Source organism: Neomonachus schauinslandi, chromosome 5 (assembly GCF_002201575.2).
Source record: "Neomonachus schauinslandi chromosome 5, ASM220157v2, whole genome shotgun sequence".
Classification (NCBI taxonomy): domain Eukaryota; kingdom Metazoa; phylum Chordata; class Mammalia; order Carnivora; family Phocidae; genus Neomonachus; species Neomonachus schauinslandi.
The window spans coordinates 17,154,420-17,176,452 of NC_058407.1; the positions used below are offsets into that span (position 1 = coordinate 17,154,420).

Consider the following 22,033-nt stretch of genomic DNA (forward strand, 5'->3'; position numbering starts at 1 on the left):
GCAGCCACCTTTCCGGTTTTCAAACTATAGACATCCTACATACATATATAACTTACTCATTCAACAAACGTTTACAGAATGCCTATACAGGCTAGGCACTGTTTCTCAGTACTAAAAACAAAAGTTAGCAGTAAACAAAATGGATAAAAATCCCTGCCACAATGAAGCTTACATTCTAGAAAGGAGAGCTGCATAATAAAGAAATCAATAATTAAAATCTGTAAGATGTTAAATGATATGTGCTATGGAAAAAATGCAGGGAAAAGAGATAGGGACTTGAGTGGCAGATACAATTTTAAATACAGTCATCAAAGCAGGCTCATTGAAAAGACGATTTTGAGCCAAGATTTGAAGAAGATGAATGAGTAATCCATGTAAATATATGAGAAGAGAATTCTAGGAAAGTAAATAACAAATGCAAACGCTCTAAGACAGGAAGTATGTCTGGCATGTTCAAGTAATAACAAAGAAGTCAGTTCGGCTGGAGGTCGGAGAGCAGGGATGAGAAAACAAAAGGAAATCAGAGAAGCAGAGGGGTTGGGGGGCAGTGTGGGAAAGGTGGGGAGTAGAACAGGATTTGTGTAAGAATTTATAGGGAGGATTTCAATGGAAAGCCACCAAAGGATCTGAGCAGAGTGACTTGACCTAACTTTGAAGAGGACCAATATCACCTTGGCTGATATGTTGAAAATAAACTATAAAGGGGACAAGGGTAATAGCAGGAAAATCACTCAGGGAGCTACTGTGATAATGCAGAAGAAAGGGGATAACAACTTGAACCAGAATGGGAGACTGGAAGTAGTCAGAATCTGGATATAAAAGCTGCATTTACTGAATGCTTACTATATGCCAGCCACTGTTCTAAGAACTTTACACAAAGTAACTCATTCAATCCTCACATAACCTTATGAGGTAGGTATTATGATCTCCATTTTATGGAAGAGGAAACTGATACACAGAGAAGTTAAATAACAAGCCCAAATACATAGCCGAGCCAAGATATAAGTCCAAATCTAGGAAGCTTTCCCATCAGGAAAGACTAAAGCAGTAACATAATTTTCCTACGCAGGCCAATTACAAACACTGAATCACTCTATCAGTGCATCTCAAATTGCTCAAGATGGGAACTTTTAGCCCAGAAGCTGTTCAATATACACTTTAAAGATTTAGTGTGAAAAAAAATGAACAATTCCCCTTTGTGGGATCTGACGTTACCAACTCTTTCTAAAAACCTCCTTCAGGTGCGCCTGGGTGGCTTAGTTGACTAAGCCGAGGACTCTCGATTTCGGCTCAGGTCATGATCTCCAGAGTCCTGGGACGGAGCCCCACATAGGGCTCCGCGCTCAGTGGGGAGTCTGCTTAAGGATTCTTTCTCCCTCTCCCTCTGCCCGTACCCCCACTCCAGTTTGCTCTAAAACAAATAAACCTTAAAAAAACAAGCAAACAAAACAAAAAACCTCCTTCAGTCAGAGAAACATCTCATTATTGCCAGTCAGAATCAGCTAGAGGATAGGTCTCAGGGCAAGGGACTGAAGAGACTCATTTGATTGAGATCAGAATCCCACACTGAGTTTATTGCCAGTCATACTGCCAAGCAGTCTGACAATCTCAAGAACTCAGCCTGAAGAGGGATTACACCAAAATTTTTTGTGACTGTCTTAAGGACATGATACCCCAGCATCAAATCTCAGAAAAATTTCTGCTGAGCCAGGATTCCATTAAACAAGTAACACTGACAGTTGTACTTTTGGCTTTGCCTCCAAAGGTGCTAACATTATTTGACTTGTGGGTTATTATTTGACTTGTGGATTATTCTACTTAAAAGTGTGGAATACAGGGGCGCCTGGGTGGCTCAGTCGGTTGGGCGACTGCCTTCGGCTCAGGTCATGATCCTGGAGTCCCGGGATCGAGTCCCGCATTGGGCTCCCTGCTCGGCAGGGAGTCTGCTTCTCCCTCTGACCCTCCTCCCTCTCGTGCTCTCTGTCTCTCATTCTCTCTGTCTCAAATAAATAAATAAAATCTTTAAAAAAAAAAAAAAAAAGTGTGGAATACAGAGAAAGAGTAAGGTCCTAGGGCAATGCCTCCACTTTTGAGGAGGCTGTGATCAGTATTCAGCAGGGACAGACTATACAGGAGGGACAGAAAAATCATAAGCAAGGACAGAAGAAGAGGCCTAGATTATGGAGTGCTCCCTGACAGTAATCACTAACATGAAGAAGGATAGTAACACAGTCAAAGGCACTCACTCAGTTTTAGATCAGACTATGCAGAATAAAGCAGAGGTTTGCTGGTTACTCCACCCATCACTCCTACACCCAGACACCAGATGATCTTCATCTCTTGCAAATATGTAAAAATGAAACTGCTTCAAGCCTTAAAAAGCAAGTTAATTGACAAAGGGTATCCAAAAACAGCCAAAGGTCTGTCATATGGTCAGCTTCATTTCAAAGTACAAACAGGAAAAACACTAGTGAGAAAAAATTTCCTGTCCCAATAAAAAACACGAAACAGTGTCAACACTTGTAATGTCAACAGAGGTTTGAAATGAAGGTTCATACCTCTATCCTCTAAAGTCAGCATTTCCAGTGTTGAAATGGTTGTGAATGAAAAGCAAAATGCAGCAACCAACCTATAAACCTTGGACCCCAGTCAAGAACGTGGCTGGGGCACTTGGCCAGTTAGAGTCTAGTGCATAGTGTGGGGGCAGGGAAACTGTCCCCCACTGCTCCCTTCTCACTTGTATAATGAACTCTGGAGCCTGACTGGGATAGCTTAGTAACTCCAACTTTTCCTAAAACATTAGACAAAACTCATGCTGACCACACTGTTTCCCCTCTTCTGGGTTTCATTTCAGTAGAGTGAATTTTATGTTTCTTTGGGAGAACTGCAAGGAGACTGAAAAGGACACTATCCCTTTTAGCTCCCTGGAGCTCTATGGCGACTATGTATCTTTGGAATCAAATAATTTAGAAACATAAAATGTTATTGTGGAGGGGGAGGGTCATTGAAAGTCAACTTATTCGGTCTCGCACCTGATAAGCCTCCCTTCCTACAGCATCTTGGACTACTAGTCATCTACAGTCTACCTACACAGCTCTAGGGAAAGAGCGCATTACCTCTCAGAACAGCCTACATGACTCTGCTGCAAACGCTCTACAGTAGGATTGGTGCAGGTCTGCGTGTTCTCTGACCCGCGCTTGGCTGTGTGACCTGGCAAAGTTCATTTCTCTAAGCCTCATCTTCCTTATCTAAAAATGGGATAAAAATACTACTACTATAGAGTAGCAGTTAACAGCTTGTGCTCTAGAGTTAGGACTGTCTAGCTCTGCCACCTACTAGTTGCTTAAATTTGGGCAAGTTTAATGTACTTCAATTATCTGACCTATAAAATGGCCATAACAACAGTAGCTACCTCATAAGATTCTCTGATGATTAAAAGAGATGATACATGTGAAGTGCATGGAATAGTTTAGTTATTGACTTATAGAAAAGACCAGGTTATTATTAGTTGTGACCTTTATTATTTTCCACATGAGAAGATTGTTACAGGGTTTGTGTAAGACAAAGTGTTTAAAGCCTTTAGCATAATGCCTGCTACAAAGAGCTCAATAATATTGGTGATTATTATTATCTGTCATCTGCATCTGTTGGTTCTAGTTCAACCTTCTGGAGCCACAGAGATCAAATCTGTTCCCTCTTCTACCTGAATGCCCCTCAAATATTTAAGGAGCTCACCATAACATTCCTCAGATTTCTCTTTTAAAGGCCAAACTATATAGAGACTCTTCAAAGGGCATGGGTGTCAGGTCTTCTGACATATCCTGATCAGCTTCATTTAGGGTTGCTGCATTTTGTGTCCCTCTTAAAATGTGACACCACCAAATACTGACTATGATGTGACCAATAAAAATTGAACAAAACTACCAATTCACATGGCGTAGATACTATAACTATCAGTTTCCATAACCCAGGAAGAGTTATTAATGTAATCCAAGTATGTATTGGCATTTTAGCAACTACATTACACTGTTAAAGAATATCAAGCTTCTGATAATCAAAATATCCCTATCTTTTATTTACTGCTACTAAACCTGATCCCTGTCTCTCCATCTTACTGAATTCACTTCCTTAAATCCAAACTATGTCTTTTTCCCTTCTCAGGTCTGTTTTAAAATGTATGAGAGAGCTATGAAATCTCTGCTGCGAGTAATCCTGCCTGAATTGAGGAACTGTCATTTTTCCACTGACTTTAATCACAGGACTTGGGAGTACTAAGAGATGCTTCAGGGGACCGCCTATATTCCAGACATACTCCTCCTCCCCCCACATTCTGCAGTAGTGGCCCAATTTCCCCTTGATGCTCAAGATCAAAAGGAAGAAGATAAATTTCCCTATTACCTTTTAACCATGTCAGAGATAAAAACTGTGTCCAGCACAGGGCCAGTGGCACAGTCCTGGGTCACTTCACTTAAAATCTTCATTCAGGTCAACGTGATTTTGGTAGTGTACTCAAGAATGTGCAGTAAATTTAAATATTGGATCTAGGTGACGAGAACATGGGGGGGTCTTATACTATTTTCTCTTATTTTGTGTATATTTGAAATTTTGCATAGTAAGACTTAGACAAAATGTAAGAATGTAACTATCAGAAGAAACTGAAGATAAAAGTGTTCTTTTAGGGAATAGGACTCAGGTACAGGGGGAAAGTGGGCTGGGGACAATTATTTTTCCATTTAAACTTTTAGTACTTGATTTTTTAAATATGTACATATATTACTTTCATAAAAATAAAAATTTAAAGGAGTACATCAAATTAAAATCAACTCCTCTAAAAACCATCACTGAATCATGGACACAATATTTTTAATGTCATCAAATGACATCTACTGCAGGAACTTTACACAAAAAATATTTAATGTATCTGATAAAAAGTTGTGTATGCATATATATGTGCAAATACATGTATATATGGGTACATATGTACACACACATACATCTCCATAAAGTATAATTTTCCTACATCTTTAATAGAGTTTAAACCTAAATCATTTAAAACAAAACAACTCCTAAAAAATAAGTCTCCTAGAGACTGTCCAAATTTTTCTCTGGTAATAAATATATTTGTTCTTATAATCAAATGTTTTCCACATATTTAGAGTCAACATAAGATCCAAGAATATAAAGTATCTAAATATTTTCATTGTGAGTACTTATAAAACCTACTTGGTAAGTGATTGAGCTTTCTGCTGTAGGAAAGTATCTCTGTGTATTTTAATGGCTTGAAGACTTTTTCTGTCTAGAAGTTTGGCAGCTGCTGGTATTTTCTGGATCAAAAAATTATCAGGAAACCAAATAATATTAGCAGTTAGAGTGATGGCTGGTACCTGAAATAGTAAACGTAAGGAAGGGAAATTAATGAATGCAGGCTAAACAATAACCTATTTAATAGTTCTACAATATGCAATGGAAGACAACTTATAATCATTAATAGATTATGAAACAAATTATCTTACTGTGGCACAATTAAGGCATTCCAATATCTGATGTGGAGCATGAAAATAATTTTATTCTGCCTAACTACTAAATACACACACACACACACACACACACTCTTACAGATTTTCAGATAAAAATATGCAAAAAGCAAACAGAAACTTGAATCCTCATGACTTTCACTTTTATTCTACATTAGTGAAAAAATAAAAGACCCAAGATGGCTGGGTACTCACGGTCACATATCACTTGATTTTACACACAAACTAAATTTTCAGTTTTTAAATCAGATGTCACAGCATGGAAATAGCAAAGATGTAAAATCAATTTCAATTTTTTTCTACTTCAATAATGAGAAGGAATGGCAAGAAGAGGAGAACAGAAGAAAAAGAAGAGAAAAAAGTAATAACAATAATAGGAAGTAATTTATAGGAAAAAAATCTGAAAAAACCTCCACGAACAGGTATTTATATGATGTGGAATTATGCACTACTTCCATTTACTGTATTACTTATTCCTGGAATGCTTGGTTTTTAAAAATGAATACAATATTATTTTTATAATTATTACAATGTATTACAAAAATTAGTACTTTTGTAAGCAGGAATAAAATACATTTTTGAATATCCAATTTAATCCAAAATCTTTTTCATCTATTCAAATTGAAAAAAATAAAAGTTCCAAGTTCTTACCTTCTTACAAATGTCCAACAAAGACTTATAAAACTTCTTATCAATAGTTCGAAAAATTTGAAAATGCAGTACAAAAAGTCCACAAATTCCAACATACTTGTCTCTCTGGTCAATTTCAGAAGGTTCTCCTTAAAAACAACAGCATGAGAGAAAATTGGAACAAATACACTTAAGTTCTATGTTCAAGGAAATGCAAACTTTAGCAACAAAAAGTTTAAAATGCATTTTACATTACCAAGTTTGGCTTCTACATTTGCAAAAATTGAGCGAATACTATGCGCAAATTCTTCAGCAAAAGTGCTATTTTTTGACACAGATACTCCTCCATTGAGAGAATCAAACTGCTGTTCTATACAGGCCTAAAGAGGAAACATTTAAAGAGAAATTTAGACCCTGAATAATAAACTATGAAACAGATTTAAATATAGTATGTGTGATAAACTTCTACACTCATCATTTTAATTTTACTAACAATGAGGCTCAAGTTTTTACCTTAATGTCATCTAATATCTAAATCCTTATGAATGGAAAATATGTATGTATGTACATATTTGAGTACCAGTTAGTGCAATAAAACTGAACCACAAATCCATTTATTTTTTTTTTTTAAGAATTTATTCATTTGAGAGACAGAAAGAGAGCATGAGCAGGGCTGGGTGGAGGGAGAGGGAGAAGCAGACTCCCCACTGAGCAGGGAGCCCGACTCAGGGCTCCATCCCAGGCCTTATAGATTATGACCTGAGCTGAAGGCAAGAGGCTTAACCATCTGAGCCACCCAGGCGCCCCACAAATCCATAATTCTACATGAAGAGATATACACGGGGTTATTCAATGATGTATATAAGACATATCTGATGAAGCACTGGAAAACATGTTTTATTATTTTATTGTGCACTTTTAAGAGCAAATTTTTTCTGACTACAATTACTTTCCTAGCACTTTATTACAGCATGTATAGAAATGTCTCCCGGAGGGGCACCTGGGTGGCTCAGTCAGCTAAGTGTCTGACCTGGGCTCAGGTCATGATCTCAGGGTGGGATAGAGGCCCATGTCGGGCTGCGCGCTCAGCGGGGAGTCTGCCTGTTCCTCTCCCTCTGCCCCTCCCCTAACTCGTGCGCTCCCCGTCTCTCAAATAAATAAATAAATAAGATCTTAAAAAAAAAAAATGTCTCCTGGAAAAAGAATCAAGGACAAAAAAATTTCCTTCTGAACCTAATACACTAGCCATTAAATTGATATAAACAAGAGTTGGGATCGATCTGTAAAAATTGTGATCCTGAGCATAACATAATGTATAGACTTGTCAAATCAGTATGCTGTACACCTGAAGTTACCATAACATTGTGTGTCCACTATACACCAATTAAAAAAAAAAATTGTGATTACGTAAAATGTTAAAAATAACCCTGAAATGGATTTTAAATATACTGCAATTTCTGATGAATACTACCCAAAGCAGTGCTAGCCAACAGAACTTTCTGTGATCACAGAAACGTTCTACATTTGTGCTGTCTGATACAATAGCTAGCCACAAACTAACTGTGGCTATTTTTCCCCCAGCTTTATTAAGATATCACTGATATATAACATATATAAGTTTGAGGTGTATGGTGCAATAATTAGATTATATACAGCTAGTAAGCACTTGAAAGTGGTGGGGAAAGTGAAATTTTCTTTCATTTTAATTAATTTAAGCTTTAAAAAGCTACTAAATGATAGGAAGCTACCTGGCCTGCACAAACCCAAATTATATTCCCTGAGCCTAGGAAGAATTAAAGACTTTTAAAAGGTAGTATAACAAACCCAAATCTAGAGGTTAACAACAAACATTAACACAACTGCTTAGATCTTAATCCTTGAATAGTTTTATCTTTTCACGTAATTAAAAAAAAAAAAACCTTCACCCCCAAATACAACTAGTACTATTAATTTTATTTGCTACTAGGTATTAAAATAATTACATTTTAGTACACTAACAATGTCTTAAGCCCTTTAAGCCCCAGCACTTTTAAAGAACACATTTCAACATTATGCTATGAAAGCGTCGTCGTACTATAGTTCTGAGCTGGATCAACTAAGGAGCCCATTTAGTATAGCCTGATACAGCTCTCATACCTGAAATATCATTCCATCAAGTAACTGCCCTTCTAGCTTCAGCAAGAACTTTTCAAATGGCTTTAGTTTTTCTTCCTGAATTCCAAATTTTGAAGGATTGTGATGGACAGATTTCAGTAACCTTATGGAAGATTAGGAGAAAGACCTTCAATTTTCCTAATAAATTTTTCAATTGAAAATTTTCCAAGAAATCAAAATTTTATATTTATATTTCTTGTTTGGCTCTACACATTTGAAAATCTGAATAAAAACAATGCTAATATATTTAATTTTCTAATCATACCTTTTTATATCATCCTAAATTCAGATATCTGGTACTCTCTAGATTCCAGATGAACAACACTAAGATGCCTCGACTTAAAAAAGTCTAAGAATATACAATGAAATAAAACCAAGTTCAGGAAAAACAACTGTCACTTGAACAGAACCCTAGAAAAATTAATCTGAGTTCTAAGGTATTCAAATCAACATTCTACCATACTTTAAGAATTAGGAGGCTTTATACAGGTATACCATACTCTCAAACAAGCTCATCTGAAATTTAAAAATGGTTACCGTATTCATAAGAACATTTGACATGAGATCCTTCTAAATATAGATTTCCAGGTCGTTTAAAAGATCTGCACTATTTACATTTATTTCCTTTTTACTAGTACATTAACTATACAAAATAAGAGACTATCTTAAACATTTTAATTGGCTCACCTTTTGTACATAGTCCAGTGCTCTTTCAATGTGACATGATTATCAATAATTTCATCCAGGGTAAGCAAAACTGTTAGCAGCTCTCCCAAGTGCTCATACATAGTCTGTCAAAAAACCTTTAATGGTTATCATTTAATCACTAGTTACAAGTTAAGCTTCCTGTGGATTTTTAAAGTTAAACACACTAGGCTAATTATTACTGAATTAAAGCAGTGGATAAATCAGTTTATTAACATACAGATGAAACTATTAATCCTCAGATGGAATAAGCTTTAAATAGAGAAATATTTTGCCCACTATATCATCCTTAATTGTGACTTTGCAGAATTGTTTCACGCTCCAAAGAGACCACTTAGAGAACCTGCACTGGGCCACTACTGGGAAAAACTAAGAGTTATACTGATAGTGGGTCAGTAATGCCTCATCAACTTCACAGACAAAAGAGAACAAAGGCAAAAAAAAAAAAAAAATCCTATAAGAGTTTTGCTATAATTGTTGTACTCCCTAATCATATAAACTCCACAGCAAAATATAGTAAAAATTATAGTTTTACAGATCAACTTAAATTACTTTTACCTGAAAATGAACTCCAGCTGTCTCTATAATTTTGGGTGCAATCCTGTAATAAAATAACATCCAATTAAAAAAACTTTTTTTTTTTTTTTTAACCACAGTTCACTTTTATTTTGAGGAAAACACATAGCAGCAGGTCGTCTTGGGATTTTTAACACCTATGTATCTTTATTTAGGCTGTCATCACTAGAATTTCTGAGACCTTACTCTACTTTCCTAAGAAGAGAACTAACTTGTATATACAGAGTCAGGGCTATCCTTGCCTACACCTAACTCAATGGGTAGGGAAATGACAATATGTGGCCCATGAATAACCCTACTCATTTAAACCTAAAGGACTGAGTTTGGGATGGAGGTGGAAAAATAACAAAACTGATATTCATTTTTTTCTAAACAGAATTTCTCAGTTTCCAACCATTTTATTATCCTACCCAAACTGCCATTTGGAAACTAATCAGGTTTATTTCTGAGTTCTCATTCCTACTGAAAAACAATGCATAAAACCAACATTGTACTAAAGTCAAAAACCCCGAGATAATTCAATTTTATTTCCTAGACATCTTCTACTCAACAGTAAATTATTTAAAATAGTACTTGTATATCAAAGCACATGTGGATATTCCACAAGATAGAATATTTTAAAAATTAAATATAAAATACAAATAAACTTCATCTTTCTTGGGCAGGGTGCGGTGGTGGGGAGTCCTCTTTGAATTACACATCAGGTACTGCAGGGGTTAGGGGAGCTATGCTCTCATTCCCTCCTGCCATGAGAACAGCTTCAGTGAAAGAACAGAACACAAAATAAACACCTGGCTGAGGAGAAAAACATGAGAATGAGAAACAGTTACACAGTCTTCCAGTTCATAAAGAGTTAAGATGCAGCCTGGTATAGTAAGAACAACAATGAATGGACTCGTGATCAAAGAACAGCATCTAAATTGCTATGGAATCTTATACAATTCCTCTGGGTCTCAATCACTTCTTCTCATAATTGAGAACCCCTTGTCATATAACTAAACAACATTACTGTAAGATTATAATTAAATAGTAAATGGTGAAAATTTTAAGGATAAAGTATTAATCAAATATGAGATGTTACTCTGTGGTCCTAAGAACAGTAATGGCTATGAAAATTTGATCATTTTTCCTGATTCAGAACAGTGGTTCCCAAACTTGGAAGATCATTTGAATAAAACCAAAATTTTTTCAGTGTAGATTCCCTGGTCCCACTCCCCCAGATAATAAGCCAGGGAACAGTCACTATAAAGGAGAAATAAGGAGAGAGAATTTGGTACATGTTCTAATTCCATGTTAGCCTTTTCCTATAAAATCAAATTTAAGTATATTCTGTCAACATTCTTATTCAGACAGATAACTCATTCACCATGGCAGAAACTGTCTTATTAACCTATGTATTACACATTAAGTAGTGTTTGAAACATGAGTGTTCAAAGGATGGTGAATAAATGAATGTAAGAATGAGTAAACAAATGAACAAACAAAAAACTATTTCAGGTAATTGGCTAGTTTTAGAAAGCATTCCCTGCATCTCTATTATAAATGCACGAATATTTATAAAATCCATTACTTGTTACTGATATAGAGGGCAGCCAATTGATGGACTACGTTCATCACCACTTCATAGCACCTCGTAACAAAACAAGACAGTTCCTGAAATGACAAGTTGAGTATATGTTACATAGTTGCTTCTTAAATATCACCATTTCTCAATTTTATGGTAACAATATTAAACAAAAGCAAAACAGTTTCCAGTTAACCTGCAGCCAGACAACTTCAAGCATTCTTTAAGCAATTGATTCTTAACTCCTCTCCTGCATCACAAGGTCATTTCTACTGCTTTGTCCCCACAGCATTTCATTCATACTTCTATTTTAAGTCTTATATTTTAGTTACTCATGTAATTCTTAAATGACAGAGACCATCTTATTCCTTCTTTAAATAGCCACTGTTTCTCAATAAATTTCTGTCCTATTAAATGAATAAATAAATGAACATCTGAATGAAAAAGCTCAAAAGCTGCCGATTTAGAAAGTAGGATAATGAGGAAAAAGGCTCTCCAGAAGTCACTCTGAAATAACTTCAAATGTTTATTACCATTAACTTTATCTATAAACAAGCCTGGCACACAGAAAGGGAAATATTAATTATTGCAGGAATATGTCTGTCATTAAATAATTAATTCGCATCTCCCATATCCCACACCTTCTGAAAATTTCTTTTCAGAAGCTCTCAATGCTTAAACCTAAAAAAACAGTTTGTATCCTAAAGTATTCAAAACCTGATTAAAGCTGTGGCTATTCTAAATATTTAGTTCTACGAGGACAGGAATTTCCGTTGGTTTTGTGCACTGCTGTATCCCCAGCACCAAGAAGAGTTCCTAACATATGCTAGGCTTCTAAAACATTTGTTGAAGGTTTAAAAATGAAATTTTATGCAGCTGTCGATGAGATCCAAAAACTATTTAAAATGAAAATGAAAATAATGCGTTTCAATTTTACTTAAATACCTCCAGTTTTACCTTATTAAACTTCTAAAAGTTCAATAAAAAGCAAAGAACAGAAAATTCAGAAAGAAGGCACAAAGTAAAAAAGGCAGAAACAAGTCCAAATGTATAACAGACTATTTACATAAGATAGAAATAGAATTAATTAACCAATTAAAAGAGATTTTCAGGCTTTCAGACTGAATAAAGCAAAATCCAGACACATGGTTTTAAAAAAATACAACTAAAACATAATGATACTGAAAGGTTGAGAGAATATAAAAAGATAAATTAAAAAAAAATGTAAACTAAAGCAGAGCTGGGGCAGTAACAATATCAGACAAAATAGTTTGTTAGCATTATCACAGCTATTATATATGATACACATTTACATAACTGCACATTATATACATAATTATAGTTTAACAGGGTCACCACATAATAATAAAAGATTCAATTTATAAAGAATGATTAACAATTCTAAACTTGCACGCACCAAACAGAATATCCTGAAAATAAGAAATGCAAAATTTGATAAAACTAGAGGAAGAAACTGACACATTCACTGGGACCTGCGAATTACATTTCTTAGACTCCTGCCAGTAGGCTTCCTGTTAGGTTCTGCCAACAGGTGCCACTAAAAGGACACTAAAGGCAGGAAAAGGACATCCTTACTACTTCTTGCTGTTTGCATCAGCATAAGAGTTCACCCCAGCAATGGCAGTTTGCTCCACCTCCAGCCTCTTTCAGCACTCCAGAACTAACCTTGCACTGCCCTCTCACTGGTACCAGCCTGCTAGGCAGCGCTGCCTCCTTCATAGGTATGAGCAGTAACTACACGGGGCTCCTGCTCATAGTTCCCAGAGTCTGGTAACCCCAACCCTTTCCCCCTTTTTTTCCTCTTGATGTAGAGGTGGTATCTGCTTCCTCTGGATGACCTCACTGTCCTCTTTTCTTTCAGCCCTCCAACTCTTATATAACCAATCCTCTATATCAAATCTCCTCTTCTGAAATACTGTGATTTGTTTTCTGGACTGGACCCTGACTGACACATACCATAACAGAGATCGAGTTCAACAAAATGCTCTCAATTACAACAAGGAGACAAAAAAAGGTAGTAAAGATATAAATGAGCTGAACAATATATGTTTGATTAAATGAAATACATCAAATCTTGAACCTAACAATCAGGAGGTAGGTGGAATTAGGGGTGTTTTTTTCCTTATCTCCAATTTTTGCTTTTGTCATATGGTACTAGCATTGCTTTTATAATGGAGAGAGAAGAAATAGGAAGTTCTTTCATTTTTTTGACAAAACTAAACCAAAGACCTAGAATAACTAAAACTGCAGTGATGAAAACATCTGATTTGATCTGATTGAAACATCTGGTTAGAAGCATTGAGTGCTACTTTTAAAAAACCTTATCACTGCTCATGTACTAGCGTAACCATCTCCACTAACAACTTTTTCTGACATAAATTATCTTTTCCTACTTGACACGAAGTTTAAATTATTATTATTTTTTTAAAGATTTTATTTATTTATTTGAGAGAGAGAATGAGATAGAGAGAGAGATCATGAGGGTCAGAGGGAGAAGCAGACTCCCTGCTGAGCAGGAAGCCCGATGCGGGACTCGATCCCGGGACTCCAGGATCATGACCTGAGCCGAAGGCAGTCGCTTAACCAACTGAGCCACCCAGGTGCCCCTTGAATTATTTTAAAAGGCATGGTGACAAGTTGTCCACAATGAAATTATTTTAAAAAAAGAAAAGAAAAAAAAGAACCAAACTTACTTTGAGATCTCATTTCCGTAAAATGCTATGAAAACCTTTCAGGAATTAAGACCTCTTTAACTATAATCCAATGCCAACTAAGTGTCCTACCCTTCAAAATACACATTCTTAGCATTTGAAGGTGTCAGAAATCTTTTTTAATTGTGTGTAATTTACCCAAACTTAAAAAAATAATAATAAGTAAAAAACAGTTACCTGTAAGAATGAAATAAATCTTCCCATTTGAATTTGGCAATCACCTTCCACCATGCTGGAATCTGTAGCTTTAAAAGGTAACATGAAGAATCGTATTTCAATTTTTTAATTTAAACTTAGTCAAGACCCAAAAAGAAAAATAATTTTTATTCATTAGTATATGTTCTAATCTGCATAGTATTGAAAACAGAATTTTTATACTGAAAAGAAACATGAGACAATCATTAATCATTCAATTAAAAGTAACCATCTGTTTCACTATTTAATGAATTCAAGGAAAATCCTTATCTAGCCACAGTGCTTTGTAACTTATAAAAATACCACAAATAAATTTTAGAGAATTTGCTGCTGCTTCATCGCCCAGGCTTATTCTACCTGCTTATCAAACATGTAAACCAACAAAAAATTTGAATGCTTATTTTCTCACAGTAATACATTACATAATCATGGTAGTCCTGGAATGAAGTTAAGTTTTCAATCTCAAAATCTCAACCTCAAAAAAGGCATCATGACACTACAATGTAAAATTTTAAAACTTACCTCCTTCTCCATAAAACAAGAGACCATTATAAAATTTAGTTTCAGCCTGTTTAAAAAAAAATTAAAATAATTTTAAAGGTTGCTACCTTGTTTTTAAATTCCTAGGCTCTCTCAGTTATCCATATTTAATAATCAGAGGACTAGATCACATATACAAATTCATTTAAATTAAAAAACTGCTTACAAAACAGGTAAATTCAATCTTTAGAGTGCCAAAGATATCACTGATACTCAAAGTTATTTCTTAATTTCTTTACCCCTGCCTTTGTCTTTTCTGACCACTCTAATTGTCCCACATCCTCCCACTAGTTCATGGGAGATAGAAAGCAACCACATAGTATCAAAAAGATACAGAAAAAAAGAGGAAGTTTACCAACTTCTACCAGAGTTTTAATGACCCATGGCTAAGAAAATGCAAAACATATTAAAAATTCAAAGGTTTTTTAAAAAATCAGTTATATTTATTGTATCTAGGGGCGCCTGGCTGGCTCAGTCAGCAGAGCATGAGACTTGATCGTGAGTTCAAGCCCCATGCTGGGTGTGGAGCCTACTAAAAAAAAAAAAAAAAAGTAAAAAATCACTTATATCTAGAAAGCCAATATATACGGCAAATAACACAGACTTTGAAGGTAAATAGACCCAGACTCGAATAGTTACTACCAGTAAAATGTGAGGAAAGTGACTCTTTAGGCCTGTTTCCTCATCTATTCCTCACGTTATCTGCCTCATTCTAAGTATGAACAGGGTTAGTATGGTGTCTGGCACACAGTAAGTACACTCAGTGAATGGTAATCACTATTATTAGTATTAAACAATTCATTCAGCATGCAATAAATCTTTAGGTACACTATACATATAAGCACATATTTGCTTTTAAATCATGTTTTAACAACTTAAGAGTACAAATAATTACCTCATACTTTAATTTCTTGATTTCACAACAAAGTGCAGCATAAACAGTGATGACTTTGTTCAAGACCTAGTTTCATGAGGAAAAACATAAATAAAAAGATAAGTTATAGCAGATAACTAAAGCATTTAAAAAATAGATTTTTAGGTTTAGAAATCTGTACCTTGTTTTCAGTCTTTATGAGTTCCAAAAGGGAAGACTGCTCATAAGGCAAAAGCTATAGAAACAAAGGGAAAGAATATTTCTTTTTAATTTGAAAAAAATCATTGAAATTTTAAATATTCAAATTGAGTCTAGCTCTATTCTATTTAAACTTGTCTTGGACCCTGTACTGAGCACTAACACACACCAGACGGGGATTGACTGCTAATTGGTATAGGATTTCTTTTGGGGGTGGTGAAAGTGCTCTTAAATTGAGTCTGGTGATGGCTGCACAATTCTGTGAATACACTAAAAGCCAAAGAATTATATGATATGTGAATTTCAAGAAAACTGTTACTAAATAAATCAATAGGTAACTCAGGACAGTGTCTAATACATAATAAATGTTCAGTAAATGTTAATTATTATTTAAGTGGTAACAGGCTAGTTTCAAAGATAAAACAAGATAGAATGATCTCGAAATGGAACAGAGCAGGAGTGACTTATTTTATTAAAGATTTTGTTCATTTATTTGAGACAGAGATAGCAAGAGTGAGCATGAGCAGGGGAGGAGAGGGAGAAGCAGGGCCCCCCCCGCCCCGTGAGCAGGAAGCCCAACACAGGGCTTAATCCCAGGACCCTGGGACCACGGACCTGAGCCGAAGGCAGACGCTTAACCGACTGAGCCACCCAGGCTCCCCAGGAGTGACTTATTTCATACATTAAAAAATTACTCTCAATAAAATTCTACTACTAATATTACACTATATGTTAAATAACTGGAATTTAAATAAAAACCGAAAAAAAATTACTCCCACATTAAGATACCCTAAATGGCATAAGGGAAAATGATGGAATCTCTATCTTCATTAAACTATGAGTGAGATGGATACATGTGTTTGACAAAAATTCACTGAACAGTATATTGTGTATCTATGCATTTCACTATATGTAAGATAATCTCAATGAGGAACAAATAAAGTTTGAATATTCTATTCCAACCCTCTTCATTTTCTTGATGAAAAACAAAGGCTACCTCAAAAGTTTGTGTTATTCATTAAAACAAAAACGAAAAACACACATCTGCCTGGCTTCAAGATAAGGAAATTCACAATTTTTCTCCAAGTTTCTTCTGGTTCTCTAGATGCCAGATAATAAAAATATACAGTTGACCTTTGAACAACACAGGTTTGAACGGCATGGGTCCACTTACATGCAGGTTTATCTTTTTATAAATACAGTACAGCACTATAAATGTATTTTCTCTGTGATTTTCTCATAACATTTTCTTTTGTCTAGCTTACCGTAAGAATAAAGTATATAATACATATACGAAATATGTGTTAATCGACTGTTTATGTTATTCGTAAGGCTTCTGGTCAACAGCAGGCTATTAGTTAAGTTTGGGGAGTCTAAAGTTCTAGGTAGATTTTCAACTGCATGGGAAGTCAGCACTCCTAACCCCCACATTATTCAAGGGCCAAATGTATATTCCATTTCTTAAAATTATGTTTTCAAGATACAGTATGTCCTGAAAATGTATACATAAATTAAAAATAAAACAAAATCAAACCTTTAATGCTATTGGATCAAGATTGAAATCCCAAACATCACCAATTGAATCATCCAGTGCATCTTCAATTCTTCTCAATTGAGATGTATACTCCTCAAGAAATTTCCCGTAATTCTTAAGTTGGACTTCAGCATGAATTTCTAAATTTAAATTTTAAAACAGTATGTAAGAAGTACAAGTAATAAATTACAGGACATTTACTTCAAAAAATCTCAAAAGTCACAGCAAAGTAGTTACTAAGCATTTTTAAATATTTTACTCTGGAATGTCTAGACTTCTTGAAAATAAAGTTTCAAAGTTAAACAATAATTCAGCTTTTAATCTTTTCCAAATAATAAGATAATTTTAAAAGCTATAGATGTTAACAATATACAGCAATACCACATTTAAACTATAACTTTAAAGTACTATGAAAAAATTACTGTCCCATTTACCCCCTAAGCTAGGGCTTTTAAACAATCTGAATAATGCCTTAGACAACTCAACATCTTGATTCTGTTTTAGTCATAAATAACTTTTGGGGGAAAAAAAAAAAAAAGACCTGAATCAAGTATAAAAATCTGTGTTGTCATAGAAGCAAAATTTAAAAACATAATTCTTAAGTCTCTGTAGTGTAAACTGTCTAAAAATACATCTAAATATTGGTTTTTTTAGATTTTATTTATTTATTTGACAGAGAGAGACACAGCGAGAGAGGGAACACAAGCAGGGGGAGTGGGAGAGGGAGAAGTAGGCTTCCCGCTGAGCAGGGAGCCCAATGCGGGGCTCAATCCCAGGACCCCAGAATCATGACCTAAGCTGAAGGCAGACGCTTAACGACTGAGCCACCCAGGCACCCCCATCTAAATACTGTTTTTAAAACGGTTTTAGCCCTGCTTTATCATAATGAATGTTATTTCTGTAATGCCCCAAATTTACCAAGATATTTTAATTATTTAACTATCATAATAGAGTTGGAAAAGCCAGTAAAGAACACTGAGTACAGAATACTGTGCTTATGGAAAAAGCCCAGATGTCCATTGACAGACGAATGGATAAGGAAGATGTGGTGTGAATGGATAAGGAAGATGTGGTGTGTGTATACACACACAAACACACACACACAATGGAATATTACACAGCCATCAAAAAATGAAATCTTGCCATTTGCAATGACGTGGATGGAACTAGAGGATATTATGCTAAGCGAAATAAGTCAGAGAAAGACAAGTATCATATGGTCTCACTGATAGGTGGAATTTAAGAAACAAGGCCGAGGGGCACCTGGGTGGCTCAGTCGGTTAAGCGTCTGCCTTCGGCTCAGGTCATGATCCCAGGGTCCTGGGATCGAGTCCCGCATCAGGCTCCAGGCTCAGCAAGGAGCCTGCTTCTCCCTCTCCCTCTGCTGCTCCCCCTGCTTGTTCTCTCTCTCTCTCTGTCAAATTAATAAATAAAATCTTTAAAAAAAAAAAAAAAAAAGGAAACAAGGCCGAGGATCATGGGGGAAGAGAGGAAAAAATGAAACAAGATGAAACCAGAGAAGGAGACAAACCATAAGAGACTCTTAATCATAGGAAACAAACTGAGGGTTGCTGGAGGGGAGGGGGTGGGGGGGATGAGGTAACTGGGTGAGGGACATTGGGGAGGGTATGGTCGTAATGAGCACTGGGTATTATACAAGACTGATGAATCACAGATCTGTACCCCTGAAACAAATAATACATTATATGTTAATTCAATTTAAATTTTAAAAAAGAATTAAAAAAAGAACACTGTGCTAATATTTACAAATTTACACATTAAATAGATGACTCTAAGGAGTCATTGGAAGAAACTGGACAATAAAAGTATGTCTAGTCATTGGGGCGCCTGGGTGGCTCAGACGGTTGGGCGTCTGCCTTCGGCTCAGGTCATGGTCCTGGAGTCCCGGGATCGAGTCCCGCGTCGGGCTCCCTGCTCGGCGGGGAGTCTGCTTCTCCCTCTGACCCTCCTCCCTCTCCTGCTCTCTGTCTCTCATTCTCTCTCTCTCAAATAAATAAAATCTTTTAAAAAAATAAATAAATAAATAAAAAATAAAAGTATGTCTAGTCATCAAAGTCAATAATTAAAGGAAATATTCTACCATACACATAAGAATTCACTATTCCAAAGGCAGCAAATCCAGTTTCTTTTATTGATGTGAATAACTATTCAGTCATTGTCTAAAAAAACTGAAATTTTTCTCTCCTCAAATCAGCAGTGCAAAGCAATTCTAAGATAAAATATGTTCTAAGGATGAAGACCTAGCTCTCCACTCTCCCTTATTTTGCAACTAATGCTCTGAATCAGGTGGATCAATTCAGTTCATTAAGGTTGCTATCTCATTATAGCAGTAACCTAAGCAATTCTGGAAGATGGTCAAGATAGGATTCATAGCACAAAAATTAACGAAAACCAGGCACACAGAACGGATGGGAATTCTTCTCTTCCCTAGAGCTTAAATTAAAAAACTGAGAAAGATTCTTGAACTCCCAAGCACATGCCTAATTCTCAATTACATGGGAAATAACCAAAGCTGCATTTTACCAGCAAATAAGTTCTTAATGACAATGCCAGAAAAGCATGCTGACATTTGTCTGTTTGGGAAATCACAAAGTAGTAGGCAAGAGAAAACCTGCAGTACCATTAAAGGTCCTTGCTGATAAAATAATGAATAGTTGTAAAATTAGTAAAAGTTACAATAAAAAGATTTGAAAATAAGGAATCCATGGTGATTCCTCAAGAGTAAAATTCCAAAAACCTAGGGCGCCTGGGTGGCTCAGTTGGTTAAGCGACTACCTTCGGCTCAGGTCATGATCCTGGAGTCCCTGGATCGGAGTCCCGCATAGGGCTTCCTGCTCCGCAGGGAGTCTGCTTCGTCCTCTGACCCTATCCCCTCTCAGGTGTTCTCTCTCTCTCATTCTCTCTCTCTCAAATAAATAAATAAAATCTTTAAAAAAAAAAAAATTCCAAAAACCTATTCACAGGCTCATCTCTACATTCTTTGTTATCTTTGTATCCCTAATACCTAGTACAGTTCCTGGTATTCAATCTGTTGACTGAATCAGATCATTCTACTCTCAGTTGAACCATTTTCAAACCTAGCAACATATTTTCATTACAATTTTTTGAAGATACTAGAGTAGGGGACCTCTGTCCATAAAACTCCATACATGACAAGGTGCCATTCACTTTATAACAATAAATACAGAATCCTCTCCACAAAAAAGTTAAAGGACTTTGTCATTACCACCAAGATTTTTTTTAATGCTGCGTAAGAGCTAATAACTTTAGGAATGTTTTATGAAAAACTGCAAATCATGAATTAAGCTCATGCTTCTCTAAGAGGCTACTAAAACCTAATTACATGTAAGTTTCTACACATGATTCTTTGTAAAGTTAAGCAAAATTCACGTGTAATTTTTAAAAACTGCATTCACCTTTTGGGAAAATGGTGTAAAAAAAACAAATTCACAAGCAGTAGGTCCCAATCTCTCTCATATCACTTAAACAGATTAGTATCACTAGAGATAAGAAACAGATTATCGACTTGTATTAATCTTAAGTAGAGTTTCACTAAAATAATTATTTGGCCTCTAACTTTTGCTGCATGGAACTTAATCTGGTACGGTTTTTTGACTTCTAAGTCCAAAATGAAACAATTCGATTTTATGGAGTAAAAGTTGCTTAATTTTTGAAACCTTCCTAGGTGCAATGGAAGCTCTCCGACACCCCTGAAAAACACCACTTATCGTAAATAAAAGGCATGGAAGGAGATAAGCTGACATTCGCTTGTTTATTTTTACCGTGTGAAGAGTGCTTTTTCCCTGTCTTGTCCGTTGTATGAATATGCAGAAAAAATACTCAAACTCCCAGAAGTTGATTGGAGGAAAAGTAGAAAAACAGGAAAGCGAAAACAGGAACCCGGACCTCAGCCGGTTCTAGAATTGAACGCTCCGCACAGGTGGCAAAGCCCCGAGAGGCCAGAGGCAAGGCCGGCCTCGGCTCCCCGGGCTGCTGGGCCTCCCTGGGCGCGCCCCGCCCGGCCCCCGGCTGCGGACAGCGGACGCCGCGGCTCCCGGCACCACGGGCTCCAACGGAGAGCCGCTGCCCCGGACGCCGAGCCCTGCCTCGGCGGGCATGACCCACCGCCACCGGAACCCTAACCCCGAAAGTAACGTTCGAAAGCGCGTCCCTCTCGCACCCCAAGGGGCAGCAAGTGTCCGGAACAGGACGGCTGCGCAGCGACCGCGACGCAGAGCCCTCCCGCAGGAGCGCTGCCGGAGCTGAGGCGGGCCGGGGAGCATCCACCCGCAGCCCTTGCTCTGTAGCTCCCTTACTCTGTGAGCCGTCGTCAACGCGGTCGAACTCCCAGTCCGGGGACAGAGTCTCCACCGCCATCACTCGGGCGCCTCCCCTAGTCACAGATCCAACCAGCCTGGGCGACCATGGCTGCCTCACCCCGGCCCCGGTTACGGCACGTGACTTCCGGCCCCGGCCCCGCCCCCGCTCGCGAGGGCAGGCCGGGCTCAAGGCCCCAGCGGGGCGCGGGGGCTGCTGGGAAAGCGAGTCGGCCGCGGCGGTACTAGCAGCATCCTCCCGCGGCGACTTGGGCCTCGCCACCGTTCACTTCACATCTCAGGCCACATCGAAGCCTGTGACTTCGCCCTTCTGTCTTCAGGTCATTTGATACCTGGGAGTTGTTCCAACAGTCTAGCCTAACAAGGGTAAAATTGATGGGGTAGTGGCTTAACAGGAGGGCGTGGTCCTCGAGTACGTCGCTGTCCAGGCGCTTCTTAG

General features: G+C 36.9%; 1 protein-coding gene across 3 annotated transcripts in view; it reads right to left on the reverse strand.

Moving 5' to 3' along the window:
* WASHC4 (WASH complex subunit 4) overlaps positions 1 to 21,717 on the reverse strand; it is a 60,208-nt gene extending 38,491 nt beyond the window's left edge. For 2 of the 3 annotated variants that reach the window (XM_021687370.2, XM_044915347.1), the window contains exons 1-13: positions 21,574 to 21,689; positions 17,237 to 17,376; positions 15,686 to 15,739; positions 15,526 to 15,591; positions 14,613 to 14,658; positions 14,073 to 14,140; positions 11,170 to 11,252; positions 9,582 to 9,624; positions 9,006 to 9,109; positions 8,301 to 8,421; positions 6,421 to 6,544; positions 6,186 to 6,313; positions 5,224 to 5,384 (exon numbers count right to left, since the gene is read on the reverse strand). In XM_021687370.2, coding sequence (XP_021543045.1) covers positions 5,224 to 5,384; positions 6,186 to 6,313; positions 6,421 to 6,544; positions 8,301 to 8,421; positions 9,006 to 9,109; positions 9,582 to 9,624; positions 11,170 to 11,252; positions 14,073 to 14,140; positions 14,613 to 14,658; positions 15,526 to 15,591; positions 15,686 to 15,739; positions 17,237 to 17,376; positions 21,574 to 21,634 — 1,199 coding nt within the window. In that variant the 5' untranslated portion in view covers positions 21,635 to 21,689. Of the gene's footprint in view, positions 1 to 5,223; positions 5,385 to 6,185; positions 6,314 to 6,420; positions 6,545 to 8,300; positions 8,422 to 9,005; positions 9,110 to 9,581; positions 9,625 to 11,169; positions 11,253 to 14,072; positions 14,141 to 14,612; positions 14,659 to 15,525; positions 15,592 to 15,685; positions 15,740 to 17,236; positions 17,377 to 21,573 lie in introns of all 3 variants that reach the window. The other variant, XM_021687369.2, reaches the window with a different exon arrangement.
* Positions 21,718 to 22,033: the final 316 nt, after the last annotated feature.